At 37.7% G+C, this 17,555-nt stretch overlaps 3 protein-coding genes across 3 annotated transcripts; 1 reads left to right on the forward strand and 2 right to left on the reverse strand.

Annotated features, from left to right (window-relative positions):
- Window positions 1-687: 687 nt before the first annotated feature.
- On the reverse strand, window positions 688-2,605 carry LOC137944293 (BAHD acyltransferase DCR-like). Its single transcript, XM_068789936.1, has 2 exons — window positions 2,091-2,605; window positions 688-1,820 (listed from the first exon to the last, which is right to left on the reverse strand). The coding sequence occupies exons 1-2, from the start codon at window positions 2,538-2,540 to the stop codon at window positions 951-953; spliced, it is 1,320 nt and encodes a 439-aa protein (XP_068646037.1). The 5' UTR covers window positions 2,541-2,605; the 3' UTR covers window positions 688-950.
- A 4,788-nt stretch (window positions 2,606-7,393) lies between these two features.
- LOC137944209 (uncharacterized) lies at window positions 7,394-15,456 on the forward strand. Its single transcript, XM_068789789.1, has 8 exons — window positions 7,394-7,606; window positions 9,751-9,878; window positions 10,542-10,598; window positions 11,172-11,264; window positions 12,851-12,929; window positions 13,626-13,750; window positions 14,944-15,087; window positions 15,168-15,456. Exons 2-8 carry the CDS (start codon window positions 9,753-9,755, stop codon window positions 15,405-15,407), a joined length of 864 nt encoding a protein of 287 aa, XP_068645890.1. The 5' UTR covers window positions 7,394-7,606; window positions 9,751-9,752; the 3' UTR covers window positions 15,408-15,456.
- Window positions 15,457-16,426: 970 nt separating this feature from the next.
- Window positions 16,427-17,515, reverse strand: LOC137944314 (protein SRC2-like). Its single transcript, XM_068789964.1, has one exon. It carries the CDS (start codon window positions 17,513-17,515, stop codon window positions 16,670-16,672), a length of 846 nt encoding a protein of 281 aa, XP_068646065.1. The 3' UTR covers window positions 16,427-16,669.
- Window positions 17,516-17,555: the final 40 nt, after the last annotated feature.

A 17,555-nucleotide genomic window follows, 5' to 3' on the forward strand; every position in this document is an offset into this window, starting at 1 on the left:
TAAGGTAATAAAAAGTGTATTTGATTTTTAATTTTTTTAAATTTATTCAAAATTTTATCATGTAATGACGTGGCAGATGACGTGTCAATAATAATGATGTGGCAGCCTCTGTGTTCTTCTACGGTATCGCTCTGATGACGGGGCGACGCGTAAACAGTCAAAGCTTACGTGTCGCCTTTGACTGTCCACATATACAGTGGACCGGTCAAAGTTCGGTAGTTTTGTAAATAATTTGAGATCTTCGTTATTTTTATAAATAAGTTGTTTCAAACCGGTATTTTGGTAAAATTCCCTATTTTAAATTGTGGTTTTTTTTGTCATTTAATGACATGGCATCCTACATGGGAGATGACATGTCTGTAATAAGATGATGTGTCAGTTGACATATCGTTGGACTCACCGAGTATTAATGTGGCAACACGTAATCAATCAAAACCTACGTGTCACCTTTGACTATACACATGTGTAATTGACCAGTCAAAGTTAAGTATTTTTCTAAATAAGTTTAAACAGTCTTCATTTATCTAATTACGTTTTAAAAATTGGGTAAAACACTAAAATTCCCTTTAATATATTTCAAAATGGGTGATGAGTTTTTCGGTTTTAATTCATTCACCTCATACAACTTGGTACTTTATATACCAAAACCCTAGCAATTATCAACACCGAGAGACCAGAATCAGACCCTGCAACAACAACTCCCTCTGTACTTTATATACCTTCATTCCATTGCAGCAACATCAATACAATACAAGTATTACAAACTGAAACCCCTACTGACCAGTGACGACACAGAAACGAAGAAAACATCTTCGACAAAGAAAGCAGATAGAAAACCACCTAATCTGTTGACATTCCTTGCTGACAAATCGGAAACTACATTGCAGAAGATTTTATTACCGGAACTAAGTTCTTATAAATTTACTGTACGTCTCCACTGATTGATTTAACTAGATGACCAGAAACCCAGTATCCTTCTCCAGTTTCTCCATAGCTTCCGCCGTCAAGCTCACCTCCACGTCCACGCTCTTCCCTCCTGCCCTCCCTGGATACAAAAAAACCATCCCATCGAACTTGTTGGAGCGTCCACTCCTCACCCTCTCCGGCGGACCGAACCCGAAATCCACGTCGTAGACGCGAAACCTCGGCGAGCTCCCCACGGCCACGCAGTTCATCCCCGCGTCCCTATACTGGAACAGCTTCGGCGCCGCCTCCCACTCCTCCGACCGGGCGGTGATCGCCTTCGCGTCGTGGGACGCTATCACCTGCTGCAGCATCCCTGCGGCGAACTCCGGGGGGTGCGTCAGCAGCAGTCCCGCCGCAGTCACGGTGAATATGGCCTGGATGAGGTTGCCGAAGTAGGCGTCGGGCATGGGCGGGGAGACTCGTTTCCGGCAGTCGATGAAGATGGTGAAGACGGTGAATTCGTCGGGCTTGAGGCCGCGGGCGCGGGTAATGGCCCGCCAAATGTGGGCACCGAGGCACTGGAAGGAGGAAAACGGCGGGGTTCCCTCCGGCCGGTCCGCGTTCACCGTCGACTTGATGGCTTCAACCGCCGCGTCAGAGAACTGGAATATGCGTTCCGGCAGCGGCGGCTCCACTGATACCGGGACGTCGCCGGTAATAAGGCCCTCCGGGATGTCCAGCTTCACTCGCGTGTCACGTGCTTGCGTACGGTCAAGGAAGGGCAGAACAGAGATTTTGTCGGCCCCCCGGCAGATCTCAGCCCACGCCGTCATGAAGTGCCACGTGGCGGTCCCGTCTAGAATTACGTGGTTGAATGCGCAGCCGAGGGCTAAACCGTCTTTAAGCTTCGTGAACTGCTCAACATCCAAATCAACAAATATGAATCTGACACATCAGCGTGACTCACTCAGATTTTACCAACTAGGCAAGGTCAAATTAGCCCACACACTTGCCTCTTGCATTGAAGACAAGCATTAAGGCACCCAAAAAAAAAAAGTCTTTGATCGAGTCTCAAAGTCGTCTCCTACGCATTAATTAAGAGAGAGAGAGAGAGAGAGAGACTTAATTAAGAGAGTTATTAGGGAGTTATTTCTTCAATTAAGGGGCTAATCTTCACCACTAACCTGAACAGCGAGGAGGGGTTTGTGGAAGCCCTGCACGTTGAGGATGCCACTGAAGGGCACTATCTCCTCCATCAAGCTCGAGACCTTCTCCTCCGATAGCTCCTCCACTGAGACGTCTTCAGCCAGCGCCTCGATCACTTCGACTCCTGTGCTGTCATCCCCGCACTTCTCTATCCTGAGCACCCCTTCGTCGTCTCTCCCCAGTCTCCCAGTGAGGGGGTAGAAGTATTCCAAGACCACCCCCAGTCCTTCCTTCAGCTTCTCCACCATTTCCTCATAGTTCACCTCTCTGTACAGCAACAACTTCTGGTTGTAGAAGAAAGTAACGTAAGGGAGATCAAATGTGGCCAGTGGGCACTCAGTTTTCTCCACTTTCTTGCTGGCGAAGGCCTTGGTTCTGCTCCTAACCTTTACCACTCCTTCCTCCTTGTTGCCATTCTCGACGGCCATTCTGAACTTTTACAGTCTGAATTAAACAAGGAGAGAAGACTGATGATCAGCTTTTGGAGAATTTGATGGGGAAAGGGTTGTGGAGAAGGAGGAGTTGGAGTGGAGTTTAAATGGAGAGAATTCATGGGATGTGGTTGGGACAGCATTGATGGGATTAGGTGCCTCCCATTGAATGAAACTCCTCGAATGGAAACTTTTTTTTTTTTTAGCAGACATGCAGCTTCTAACCTGCCAACTGAAAAAGGAGGTGGCTACCACAGCCACATGACTTGATAAATGAGAACTTGAGAAAAAGGCTGCCCCAATTTAATGACTTTGCCTTTTCCAAGGCCCTGTTACAAAGGTTATATTTTTCATGGCAGTCACTACTGATCCTGAAACAGAAAAACACAGAACAAATTCCAAGGGACTTTGAAGAATTTGAGTAGGTTGGGTTGGAGTCCTTTATCCTTCCCCACTTACAGGGTTGATCCAATACAAGAAGCTATTTGGCATCTGATCATGCATGTTTCACACCAAATAGTTTTTCGTATTGGATCAGCCGTGTTCCCACTAAAGCCTATATTAGTATTTGTTCTCCCGTTTAAACTTGTAACAAAACACACCCTCCTACTTCTCCCAATAAAAACATGCCTTGTCTCCCTAGATTTGTCCCACCCTTGCAAATCCACTTCTTTTACCCTTCTTCCATGATTCCATCATAAAAGATACTAGTTCCCTTTTCTCCTTTTATCATGTTCGAAGTTCACTAACTTGGAAGCTTTCTAAAATACCACCGCTTAGTCTTTTTCTATCCTATTGTCGCTTACTCTAAATGCGTTGACTGTGCAAATGGGTAGATCTAAATGGAGAGAAGTGAGAGAACTAGAACCCATAAGGAAAATCGAAGAAAACTGGGCGTGGCGTTCAGATTATTGATGGAAAGAGATGGGTCAAAAGCTTAAAGAGAAGCAGACCCATTAATGGAGGACTAAGGGAGGAAACCTCTTTCGGAGTTAGCTTCTGCCATTGATAGCCGAGAGAGTTCGTTGTGCCTGCCACCAGATAGTTGGCGATGATGGTTTGGTTGTGGCCGTCAGCCATTAACAATTGCCGTGGACCAGGGACGCGCGTCATCTGTAGCTACACTAGATAAATAAGACCCGCTCTCAGAAGCTAGGAGAGGAAGAAGAGTGAAGTGTCCATTAAAGAGAAGGGGGTGTTAATTTTACTTTTTTACTTATTTCGGTTTAATTTTAACAAATGGAATGAAAATGATAAAAAATTCTTACCCAATTATATATTTGGACAATTTGACCCGATTACCCGTTTAGCATTTATTAAATAGAACAAAACATAAGTAAGTGTTATTCTTCTACCTAATTATTCGATTACCCGATAATGTGTAGGAGTAATCCGATAAATTTTTATCTTAGTAAATGTATATATTTGAGATAACTTCTAATGATTTGTATAAGTGACTTTTTTAATGATTTCTAAAGGGTGTGACATTCAAAAAATTTGAATTTTTGCAAAATGTGGTCGACTACAACGGTTTGACATGATGAGTAAATGTAATCGACTCCTCCCACATTGGTCACTTTTTTTCTGATAAGTTCTACTGATGGTAACGGTCGATTACTTTTCTTTTTTGTTTCTTCATGAAACCAACTACTTTGCTTTGTGGTCCACTCCTTTTTAATTTATACTTCGATTCTTCATTTCTTATATTTAATATATCGATTCCTTACGAAGTGGTCCACTTCTTTTATCATATTTACTCTTTTACATTCTTTTTGGGCTTAGTCGGTTTGACAATTGGGGGAACGACTTCAATCGAGCCTTTTTCTCTCTTGTCTGGTCAAACGGTACGAGTTTTATGTCAAGTTTATAGGTAACGATTAAAATAATAAATTATAAAATAACACAAAACCTACAATTGGTTGGGATAATCTTGTTATATAACAATTAAATTTACTCTTAAAAAGAAAAAAAAAAAAAAAACTTGATCTTTTAAAAATCATTTTTAAAAATATTATGTAAGTAAATTAATAGGCAATGGTTGGTGGGGGAAGGGGAAATCATTCCATAAAAGCTTAAATGGGAACAGGATGGAGAACCCATTGGTAAATGGCATTCAATGTAATAAAAACCCAAGAACAATATTCGAACAAAAAAAATAAAAACATCCTCATTTGAGCAGAGATTTAGAATCCATGTTACTCTTAAGAGGATTTCACACATTGAGATACAAATTTGTAAGTAAGGGTCACCTACAAAACAACATTCACACCACAAAAAATCTCAAGGGACAAATTATGCTGTCATATTGGGGTAGGGCATGCACCCCAGGCTGGCCTGACATTTTTATCTGTTGGTGAAAGGACATGACCCATAGATGCCCATAACTAGAGGACCCACTTATTGATTTGGCTTATTTATGTTCATTTAAAAGGAAAATGTGAAGTCCATTTCTTGATACTTGTAAAAATAGTACTGCCCCAACATGTACCCATGTGTGTGTTTTTTTGTTTAATTTTTACTTCTCTAGCCCAAACATATCCAACTTGAGTGAGTGATATAATGTTCACCTATAAATTTAAGGGCATTAATTTGATACAAAATATTGATTTCTCACTAGCTATATTACCCTTTACTTGAAAATATGGCATCAAAGAAAGAGTTATTCCTAATTACCCATTTATTTGTAGCAATGATATTAAGAGATATATCTCCAAAGTTGTGGAATCGAACTTGGAAGTTGAACTTTTGTTTAATCGATTGTAAAATTGTTTGTTAGATCAATTTTCACATAGAATGTACAAATATGAAGTACACTTTCAAGATACACAAATTATTAGTCGTTTTTTTTGTTGTCCAGCTACTTCCCGAGAAAATAATCGATTAACAAGGTTGACCTAAACACTCCAAACTTTGATGCTTACGATAGCATTAACAACAATACTACAATTCTTGTATGGGTGGACCTGGAAACATGGAGGACCACTATTTTTGTAGTCAAGGTACTACATTGTAGCTATACACTTAATTCTTGGCCTCTAGGCCATTAAGCCACAACCACTTGCTATTTGAGTTTTGAGGCATTCCTTGCTTTTGCATGAGATGAACTTCAAATAATTATTACTCACATTGAAATTTTCTTTTAAAATCATAACAAAATCTTTTGTATATTTTATTGAAAACTTTCTAAAACTTCATAACTTAAAAATTATATGGGAATTTATTAGAAATTTTTACTTAGTGTTAGAAGAATACATTTAATATTCTAGCTAATTTTTTGAAGTTTTATTTCATAAAATATTGTCAACAAGAATTATTTCTTTAAATTATTGTAATGTAATCTATAAAATTGTTTCTTGTTCCAATTACTCTTGTGTCTTTTTAAATGCTTCTAAATGATTTAATGTTTGTTTCTTGATCGTTCCATATGAGTTTTAAAAAATTTTTGTTCATTTTCTACTTTTACATTTTCCGTTTGGTTTGTCCAATCAAATATGTGAGAGAGACAGAGAGGACGTTGGTTTTCCGCAAGAATCAAATCATGGCCGACTGTATCCCACACCGACCTTCTGTCACAAATTTGGGGTTCACATGCGACATTGTCAAATCTACGAATTCGAGAAGAACCGGGACGATTGTGGGTGGCGCCAACTGTCGATTGATGTCATGTTCAAGGAATTTAGTCTTTTCCATGCTGCTATGTCTATTTCTTAGTTCTTCATCTTGCAGGTCTTTCCCTTCTTCTTCCCCACTAGTACATAAGTCAAAAAAGAGTAATCAGAGCAATATGCAAATAATTGGTTTTCTTCTGCTTGATCTGGGAATGATGTCAATTGGCCTTTGTTTGTGCTTCTTATTCAACATTTCAATCCCAGATAATGAAAGAAAGAAAGAGTGACAAAATTGTATCTAAACCTTTCCCCGAAAATAAACCTATAGTAGATTTCATTTATTTTTTCAAGCCATATTGAATTGGTCACACTTTACTAGTATAGACTCACATTGAACAAATTAAAAATAACTCAAGATAGATGAGATATAATAACATTATAATAGGGGCATTGGTGAACTCTCTTTATGTATTAGCACTTGAACCTAGAATATAAAAGTTCTTCGCTTCGAAATTCGATAAGAGGGTGAAGAAATTCATTTTTGACTTCTAATTAAAAATTTTGGGTTCGAACTCAATAACAATTTTAGGCTCGAGACTGGGTTCAGTTCGAATCGAGTTTTAAATATTTAAATCAAGTTCTGCTCGAACATAGGCAGATTTGGGCTCCTCAAATCAGACTTTTACATATTGGGACGATCATGCTGTATCCTATTTAATTAATAAATTAATATTAAATCAATTATTTATTTACTTATTAATTCATCAGGAGTAAAAAACTATCTTAATTTATTTATAAAAATTAAAGTACAACTATCTTATAAGAGTTAATAGATTAACTTTGTGTTGTATTTTTTTTTTATACTTTAATTAATAAAATAAATAATTGTTGGTAAGTTAAAATCTATCTTAGTTTATTAATAAAAAATTAAATACAATTATTGTAAGAGTTAATAGACTAATTTTATATAATAAAATATTTTTTTATATAACTATTTGATATTTGGATGTTACAAAATTACAATTTGATTACCATTTTAATATTATAAAAGTATGTATTTGTTTAATTATTATATTTAATATATTTAACTAATTAACTAATATTAATTTAATTTTAATGTATTTCATAATTTTTTAAAATCTATTTTTTATTTTATTAATAAAAAAATAAGTAAAAGTTATAAAAGTAAAAAAATCTCTTGTTTCTTTACACCACATTTTCCATTATGCACACTAACACAAACAAAACAAACACAGGCAACTAATTCATTGTCACTTTCAGACGCCCTCTGCATCCCAGCGACTTCCCCCTCTGCAACCTCTCCCCAGCGATTTGTCTCGCTGATCCTCTCTTTCTCTCGCCGTCCCCAGTGATTCTTGACACGGACGACCTTCAACGAGCAGCACTGTTTACTTCTCCCGCTCGACTCTGCAGATATTAGGGTGGAAATCGAAGGTATGTGGCTGAAATCTTTCTTGGTTCGGAATTAGTTTCCTCTGCCTATCATTTTATTTTTCGTTTCCATTTTCATAGAAGTGAGTGAATCATGCTATTCGAAATGCTTACCTTTTCTGGTTCGGGAATTTGTTTCCCTATTCCTGGTTCCTGGAAATCTTCCTCTTTCGATTTTGTGTTGTTGTGAGGTGGTTTGCTTTTTACTAATTTATTTATTTATTTGATGAACTAGGATGCGTAGATTTAGATTCTGACCTTGCACCTAATAATATTTGGATTTAAATGATCTTTTTCTTCTGTATTCACTTCATTTCGGAAATAAAATCGTGCTGTATTTTTTAACATGTGGGTGAGATTATCGGCAGATTTGATTCCACCGAGTGTTCTATCCTTCATTGGATTTGTACAAATTGCCTGTTCAACACCTATTCCAATCTGTAATTTTTTGTTGATTCTGCTCTTTGTCTGAATTTTCTCCGACTAGCTTGTCAGCTGTTTTTTAGGCCTCAACTTTGATTTCTGCAGTTTTTTTTGCCTCCTGTGTACTTCGCTCTTGGTTTTCCCCATATAAAACACTGCTGCTCAGGGGGGGGGGGGGGGGGGGGGGGGGGGGGGGGGGGGGGGGTGAAGAGACATTTTCTCCTCGGTGGAATCAAATTAAAGTGGATAAAAGAAGGTGAAAAGGAAGTCTAGTTTTCATTTAATTTTTTTTTTGAAATGGTCATTCTTTTGGTACTTCATCGACCATGATGGATACTATTTATTATTTGATCAAAGTGTTTGTACTTGCATATTTTTGTTCCATTATTGGTATGCATTATGCTGCCAGTAGGGTGCTTTTGTGTTCAAGGTGCTGTAAATTTAGATTGCTTATTTTGTTTTGGAACAGCATAAGATAGTAAAATGCTTGACAAATGGAGTATGGAAACATGAAGTTTTCAATGACTGTGTCAATATGTTTAATGGACACAATGAACTAAAAGACGAGTGAACAATTGAAAAACCACATGAGGACTTTGAAAACCAACTATCAGTTTGTAACAACTTGCCTCAATACTAGTGGCTGTGGGTGGGTTCCAACAACGCAGAAAGTCACTGTAAGAATACATAAAGGTTTGTAAACCTCAGCGATTTTCTCCACCATTAATGCAGGTAACCGTCTTCTTTACCCGTTTTCTCTCCCTCAATTCTTTTCGTTTCTTTCCTCTCTCGTCAACCAATTCATTCTTGTCCTCTTTCTTTTTACATTTTCATTTATGAAAGTTGTTATTGAGAGGAGAACTTGTCGAAAGAACTGGTCAGGTCAGAGGCTGGGAGAGCATTGAAATATCTCTATTTTCCACATTAAGTCTCACTGTTGCCTCTTCTTAGTCGACATTTGCTACGTTTTCTTACATTAAATACTGAAATTATCTGTCTCTTTTTTTTTTAATTTGCTAGAGGCATTTATATGTTCAATATGAAATATGCAAATGTCGTTTGCTTGACTCCGATGGAGCTCTAATGTTTCTTAGCGTAGAGGATAACAACAGTGTACGAAATGATTCTACGTTTATTTCTCAGCATGTTTGTCAAAAAATTTGAAAGTTGAGAACAGGTGGATTATTGATGGCATTAACAACTCTTCAATTAGTAATTTTTTGTTTTCTTATGGGAAAAGGTACTAAAAGCAATTAGGAAAATAGGATACATTTCTGGCAGTATTTTAGTGTAAAACTAGTGGCATTCTGGTTTCTGAGTTTCCCAGAAACTCATATCCAGCTTTTCCTGTCATACTTATTTCCATCCATGGCCACTAAAACGTAAAAGTAGTAGTGTTTGAACTCTTCAAATGCTATAATGTGGAACCACCTGCATTCTTCATAAAAACTGTTTTCTGCAATACAGATAAAAATACTAAATCATCATTATCTGTCATTGAAAAGCATGTATAATACATATAATTCAGTTCTCAAATGATTACTCCTTGGAAATTACATTAATAGCTACGAGGATAGTTGGATGAATTTCCTGCCAATTTCCTAGTAAAGCATTAATAGCTTTTCAGGTTAGAAATTTTTTAGAAACTTGTAATCAGGAAAAGCATTTCTAGCCTAAATGTCCATCTAGGGGCACTGAATAACCTTATTGTTTTTTATACATAGGAATGGTGGGTCTATCGGTTGGAGAGAAGCATTTTATAAAGGGTGGGATTGCCCAGGATCTCAGGTGTGATGGTCGGAAAAGACTTCATTATCGACCAATCTCTGTTGAAACTGGAGTCATTCCTCAGGTACAACTTTCATTTTTCAATGTGTGACCTGCTGTGTCCAATTTCCATTTTTTTTGGTGATCTCAACTTTTCCTAGATGTCTTGCAGCATAAACCTTAAAATCTTCCTATGCCCTTGACTCTGCATGGACTGGGTACTTTGGTGATGGTTTGCCCAGCATTGGCTTGAGAGGTCCAGATTTACCCTCCATTTTGGAGGCAGAATCTCTAGTCTGAGAACCCCTTTATTTTTTCTGATGGAATTACATTTTAAGAATAATTTTTGAAAAAAAATCAGTTTTTCTATGTCCCTGCTGCTGTACAAAGTTTCTTATCTTTTTTATCCTCTTTCACTCCAAGTGAGATGGCCCCATTGAGGTCCCTGTTTCATGGCATAGAGATCAATTGAGATCAGGTTCACTGTCTACAAGCTGTCTTAGTATGGACGAACATTGCCATATGCATTTAGTGTTTCTGTATTCAACTTGTATACACAACTTGTCATTCTTGGCAAGCTGAGCACCTAATTCTGCATTTCTGATACATCCTTGGATGCTTTTGGTGGTTAAGAATGTAGGTGTGATCAGATATAAGTCTTTAAACCTTTCCATATGTCTTCAACATTCCTTTGTAATTTGTATTTTCCACTGGTTTTTCATTTAAGTTTCTGATGGTTGTATAATAGGCAAATGGTTCTGCCAGAATAAGACTGGGGGCAACAGATGTTATTGCTAGTGTGAAGGTATGGAAATGTTGTTATATATTTTCAAGGCGTAAGATATTCTGAAATAAGTTTCTGATTATGTATTTGCTGGTTATAAGTGCATAATGGAAGTAAATTCTTCTAATAATTTTGAATTTTTATTTCATTTATTATTACAATTATTGTTAGTATTATTCCTTTTTGGGTGCGGTGCTCGTGGTGTCAATTTGTTGACACTGACACTTTGCAGGTGTTGCCCTGCAACTCAGGTCCAAAAATTTCTTTCCACAAAAAGAACTGCTTGTGTATTCATACTGTAACATTTTATAGTAAAAAATGAATTTTTTACTTCATGTTTATGATGTACCCTCCTTCACTGAGAATAGATAACTTCAGATAAAATTTTCTTTTGACTATATATTTTTTTCCTTTTGGAAATAGTTCAAATGTCTTTTTGCAACTTTTGAAAGGTCATTTTGTGTATTGAATATGAAACTGGGAAGTCAGAAGATTCTGTTCTTTATATATCAATGTCTAGCAAAGTTATATTGCCATAAAACTTCTTTTACTATACCTGATATTGTTACTTTTTAATAATTGATCTCTTCTCAGGCAGAACTCGGAAGGCCTAGTCCTCTTCAACCTGGCAAAGGGAAGGTTGCCATATTTGTAGAGTGCAGTCCTACAGCTGCTCCAATGTTTGAGGTTAGTTGATTATTTTATTCTGCATTGTTACGTCCACCTATCTCATGAGGATAGCTGTTTTGGTGTGTTAACTTAGAGGATTCTAGATGCTGCTATTGACTCCCTGCTCTTATATTCTGGAAGGTTTTTTCAATTATAGAGTATTACTATTAGTTGATATGATATTGGGGAGTTGATACTGTGACACAAGTCCAGGAAGGATGGAGCCACTCAGCTACACTGCCAGTTGTTACTTGCCTGAGACATACTTTCTATAACTAATAAATGAAATCTTGAAATTATGAAACGAAGATTCTTGTGGCTGGGTGCTTTGGACACATTCCTATACCCCTTAGTAAAATGGGAGCGATTATTTAGAGGGGAAAAAAAGAGGAGCATTAGGAATAAAAAGCTTTAAAGCAATGATAACATCAGTTTTATTAAAGAGGCTATGGCAAATCTCAACAGAACATCAAGCACTGTGGAGGAGGATACTAGTGGCAAAACTCAGCCCCTTTCCAAGCTCTTGGGCTCCCTCAAGCATTCTGATAAAAACTATTGTTGAAATACTAGTTCAGGAGCATTTTGGTCATTTCATCATCTCGCATGGTTACAATAGCTGTCATGTTTTTATGTTTCAAGTTACACTCAATTCTGATATGTATTCATGGAGTTATGAAACTTTCTGTACTAAGGGGCATAATTGTCCTTTTGTGTAAAAAACAATTTAAGTGAAATATTAAAGGGGAGAGCTCGACCTTTTTGAGCTCTAACCCCAATGCAGCCTTTAAGCTGCTCTCTCATCTCTTCTCCTCTTCTATTCTTCCCAATTTTACAGTTTTACACCTATAAAATGTTAAAATATTCAAAATTAGAAATCATAAAAATGCTTGCATAGTAATATCAAAAACTATTTTTTTTTTCAAATTTTTTAACTTAAAATGTATAATTTTAGTCATCTTTTACTAAAGATTTCCAAAATTATGCTATCCATTGCATAGGGAGATGTTCTTTTATCTTACTTAGTATAGAGGGGTTAAACGCCGATCTCCATATCCATATAATGAGGTAACCATGTATAGAGTACCTATAACTGTACTCGTTCCTTTAAAAAAGTGTTATAGGTAAATATGTGTGCTTATGCTATTGTTACATGGATGAGGAATTTTTCCATATCACATTAATGCTATAGAATGGGTAATTATAAAATTGCCAGCCTTGATGGACATCTATTACAGTGTTAGACCTTTTTGAAGGAATTCAGTGAAAGAATGTTTTGGAAAAGGTTCATGGTGCCGATCTTTTTTCACCATCAAGGTTGTTAATCCTTTCATTGTGAAGGTAAATTATCTTTCACTTCTGCATTGTAAGCTGTACCTGGAGAAAATACTAGAAAAACATTAATATCCGTTAAATGTATTTCTATTTCTTTCTAAAAATTCCTGCTTTTCTTCCTTATGGTATCACACATGTTAGACTAGCTAACACAGCATATCACATGTCTAATTGTTGATTATGGGTTCTCATTTTTATGCAACTGAGGACTATAATCATGTCTTTTCCTTCTATTTTTGCTCTCCCTTGATCATTAATTTCTTATTGCACAGGGAAGAGGAGGTGAGGAGTTGTCTAGTGAGCTATCAGAAGCACTTCAGAGATGTTTGTTGGGTGGCAAGAGTGGAACAGGTAAAGTAAAATTCTATTTCTTTTATTATCAAGATTCATTTAGTATTTCTTTTAAAAGGTTCAATTAAATGTCAATTTTATAAAATCAAAAAATCAATATTTAAATATCACTTTAGGTTGTTCATATTTTGCTTCTTTTTCTAAAACATTTCTATATTCGTTTTGAGAATAGAATGCCTTTAGTTTCCCTGATATCTGAAGAAAATTTATTTATTTTTATTTAGCTACTATTTGGTTAAACATTGAACAGTTTCGTCCTTTACAAGCTCATTGTAGTAAGGGCTTAACATCATGTCTAGAATCTCCTATTCAAATATGAGATGGGGAACTCTATTCCTGGAGATTGATCTTTTGTCAGTAGGATTTTTCTCAAAAAAAAAATGAGCTTCCTAGTTTAAGAAAACTCCTAGCACATTTGGAAAACAATCCTACCACACGATGTAATAACTAAATTAAACATCAAACTTTTTCATTTTTTTAGGATGTATTCAGATGACAAGTCAATACAATTTCGAAATTAGAAATAAAAGGCTAATACTGGAACATAAAGAGGGTAATGATTATTATATTTTCAGTAATTTGATTTCAGTTCCACTCTCTTTCTCTCTATCTCAAGTTTATAATTTTTCTCAATTTACTGGGAGTTGAGTTCTTGTAACATGTTTATAATAGTGCTTTTGTGAGTTCTTGTCACAGGGGCAGGAATAGATCTCTCGTCCTTGATGATTGTAGAAGGGAAGATATGTTGGGACCTATATATTGATTGCCTTGTGATCAGTTCAGATGGCAACATACTTGATGCACTGGCTGCTGCTATCAAGGTAATTGGTGTGCTTCACATATTAGACATACGCATGGTGTACTCCCGGCAACTACTAAGGTGCTGGCTTATATCTATTTTCACTAAGGAAATGGTGTATCTCAACTAAAAGAGTCTAGAAAAACTTTGAAAATCTATAAAAGTGGAGAAGACTCCCGTTGGCTGACGTGCAGGAAAGTCCTTTCTTTTCTATGCCGACTACACAGTCTCACTTGTGATCTGTCTTCTATTTCTTAAATTTCACTCCATTCTCCTTCTTCGGAGGTCAAAAGACAGATATTAAAGGAAGCTGGTGATCCACAGTTCTTGCTCCAATTGCTGATGTTTATGGTCCGCAGGGAGGAAATAAATAACCACCCAGGGTCTGTTTGGAACCCCTGGAAAAGAAAATGAGAATTTGACCATTATTATTCTAAAAAATAGTTAGTAAAATTGAGATAATGATCAAATTCTCCTTTTCACTAACTTTTTTTGGAATAATAATAGTCAAATTCTCATTTTCTTTCTTTCTTTCTTTTCCATGGGGTTCCAAACAGACCCTCAAGGACACAATATACCCCTTTTATAATGAAACGTTTCTGCAATTAAAAACTTGGTCATGATATGTGCTTAACTGATTAAGATGGGTCTCTTCTTTATAATAAAATATTATATACTTTTGGCACATGTTTCATCTTGTCTTCTTGATTCAAGGGATGAAGACCTGCAGGCCACCATACCTGAACTTTTCTCTTCTTTTTCTATACTTTTTTGCAATGGTGGAGGAAATCTCATAGATGGTTTTTTTATGGATCTCAGTCATTGTTTCTGAGAACTCTTTAAGTCTCTCTCTCTCTCTCTCTCTCTCTCTCTCTCTCTCTCTCTCTCTCTATATATATATATATATATATATATATATATATATATATATATATATATATATATATATATATATATATATATATATATATATATATATATATATAGGTTGGATCCTGTAACTTGTACTTGTCAGTTTCCAGAGTGCAACGGTAGATGGCTGGAAATAGACGGATGTTCTGTCTTTTGTGCATGAATAAAATGTTGCTTCTCCAACCCTACAGTTGACATCTCTTAGTCTCTCTTGCAAGCATATGTGCAGCTTGTGTTCACTCATCATCATGGGACTCATTATTTATAATACATTTGCCTTTATCTTTCTGTTCATCTTTCTAGGCTGCTTTGACCAACACTGCCATCCCAAAAGTTATTGCTTCTAATGCAAATGCAGATGATCAACAAGTGGACGTAGACATTAGTGACGAAGAGTTTTCACAATTTGATACGTCTGGAATTCCTGTCATAGTGACTTTAACAAAGGTGAGTTCATTATTATTCTTCCATGGCGTTGCTGAAGTTAAAAAGCCTCTTTCAAGGAATAAACATATTTATCTTTGTAGGTGGGCAAGCACTACATCGTGGACGCAACACCAGAAGAAGAATCCCAAATGAGTTCTGCGGTTTCAGTTTCAGTGAACAGAGATGGGCAAATTTGCGGCCTGATTAAACGAGGCGCAACTGGGTTAGATCCTAGCGTGATTCTTGACATGATATCTGTAGCCAAGCACGTAAGTCAGCAGCTGATAACTGTTTTGGATTCAGAAATTTGTTCTGCAGAGTCTGTAGAGGAGGAGATGTAACTTGGATATTATCCTTTAGATGTTGATCAAGTCTTTGTAATTTCCTACTTATTGGATCCTAGCTTCTATTTATGTCATGCAAAAATTGCTAGGTTTAGCTACCGACCCTTGCAGTAGTTACTGTGACCATAGCAGCTCCTGCAGCAGTCTTTTGGTTATTATAGAGCGTTTTGTGCTAAGAGTTGAGCCTCAAACATGTATATGTTCGAGTTTGGTTTGATCTGAATACTTTGAACTCAAATTCGAGTTCGAGTTTAGCCTTGAGTCTAAAATTGAAATTGTGTTCGAATACAAAATTTTAAGTTCGAGTTCAACTTTGAACCTAAAATTGAAATTGTGTTTTGAGTACAAAATTTTAATCGAGTTTGAGCCGGGTTCGAATTTTAATTTATATTTAAAATTATAAAAATAAAAAAAATTATAAAAATAAATAAAGAGAATATTGGGATGAATTGAATTATAAGTTATATATTTTATAATGGAGTATATTAATGTATAATAACAAGAGTAAATATTCCTATTAATAGTATTTATTTTATTAATAAATAATAATATTAAATATAGAGGGACCTAAAAGGATGAATTATCAATTGTCTTTGAGGTTGGAGGTAAATAAGAGTAATTATTAACCAACTAAAGAGAAAATTATTGAAAACAATTAAAAACAAATCAGCTCATAACTAACAAGTCGAGCTTGGAAAATCTCTGAGTTTGCACAATTGAGAATTGGCCAGCTATACACACAAGTGGGTTTATTTATTTGTAGTTATTATCTGATCATTATCGCTTTACTGGCTTAATGTTGGAGACAGTCGAGAAGATGAACATTGAATTTTGCTTACAAGTTCTAAGAAAACACTTTCATCTTTGTTTGCGAATTGGGAGGGATTTGATCCGTCTTCTTCAAGATTTGGTTTACATTCCCTGAATTTTATGAAATTTGGAAAGACTTGTTAATGGTACCTGCCAGGTTTGGGGTTCCTGGGGTTTGAAATCCATAGTCTCTCAATGTTCAAAACAGGTTCTAAGTTTAAACCCAAGTGCCCTTGAGAAGGGGAAAGTTGATGTGATTTCCCCAATTTGTGTAGATCAAATTTGAGCAAAACGCATCCGATTCTAATCCTGTCTTGTACTCTGAATTTCACACAGACAACCCAAGTGTTTATCGTTTTTTTTTGTTTCACTCCACATAGCAGTTTACATACAAACACAATCCTTCACCAGTTACAACCTTGAGGAGCAAAATGCGCACTCCGCGCAGTTTAGAAGTCGCCTCCTCCGTAGTCGTCGTAAGCGAGATCGTCTTCTACTCTCTCAGCCGCATCGTCCGCGATCTTGTCTTCCAATGCGCTCACGCCCTCCGCCAGAGCCAGTCCGCCCAGCGCTCCGGCCACCGCGCCCACCGCCAGCCCCGTCCCCATCCCGAACTTGCTCCCCTTCTTCCCTTCTTCTGGCCGCCCGTACTCGCTGTTCCCGTACGCGTACGGCGCCGGGGCCGGATTGTAAGAATAACCCACAGGCGGCGCGTAGGGCGATTGCGCTGGCGTGGACGGAGCCCCGTAGGGGTACCCCACCGGCGGCGGGGCGTAGGGCGATTGTGCCAGCGCGGGCGGAGCCCCGTAGGGATACCCCACCGGCGGCGGCGCGTAGTCTCGCGAATAAAACCCGTAACCCGCCCGCAGCGGCGGCGGCTCGTAGTAGCGCTCCTCTCGGACGGTGACCTCGATATCGAGCTTGCCCTGTGGCCGGCCAGATGGACGCTTGAGCTTGAGGGTGCGGAAGCAGCGCTCGCCGAGGCCGACGTCATCCAGGACGTCGCGGAGAGGAAGACGGGCGGAGCCGACGAGGGGCTTGGTGTCGTCGGCGGCGCATACGTGGACGATGTCGATGGCGAGGGTGGCGTCTTCTATGGGAAGGCCGCGGAGGGGAATTGTGAGGGTCTCATCCGAAGTTGGGGAGGTGTCGCCGGCGAGGTCGACCTTGGTGGAGCACTTGGCGTCCGGGTGGACCCACACGACGGCGTATGGCTTGAGGTCGCCGTTACGCCAATTGACGTTCTTCAGGTCCTTGGCGGAGCGGATCCTCACCTCGACCTCCATGGGTGGCATTTTCGCAATTCCCGAGAGAAATGAGAATCACAATTCGAAC

Source organism: Aristolochia californica, unplaced genomic scaffold (genome assembly GCF_029961685.1).
Source record: "Aristolochia californica isolate CCGP_79_NKW_82.1479 unplaced genomic scaffold, dmAriCali1.0.hap1 SCAF_11, whole genome shotgun sequence".
Classification (NCBI taxonomy): domain Eukaryota; kingdom Viridiplantae; phylum Streptophyta; class Magnoliopsida; order Piperales; family Aristolochiaceae; genus Aristolochia; species Aristolochia californica.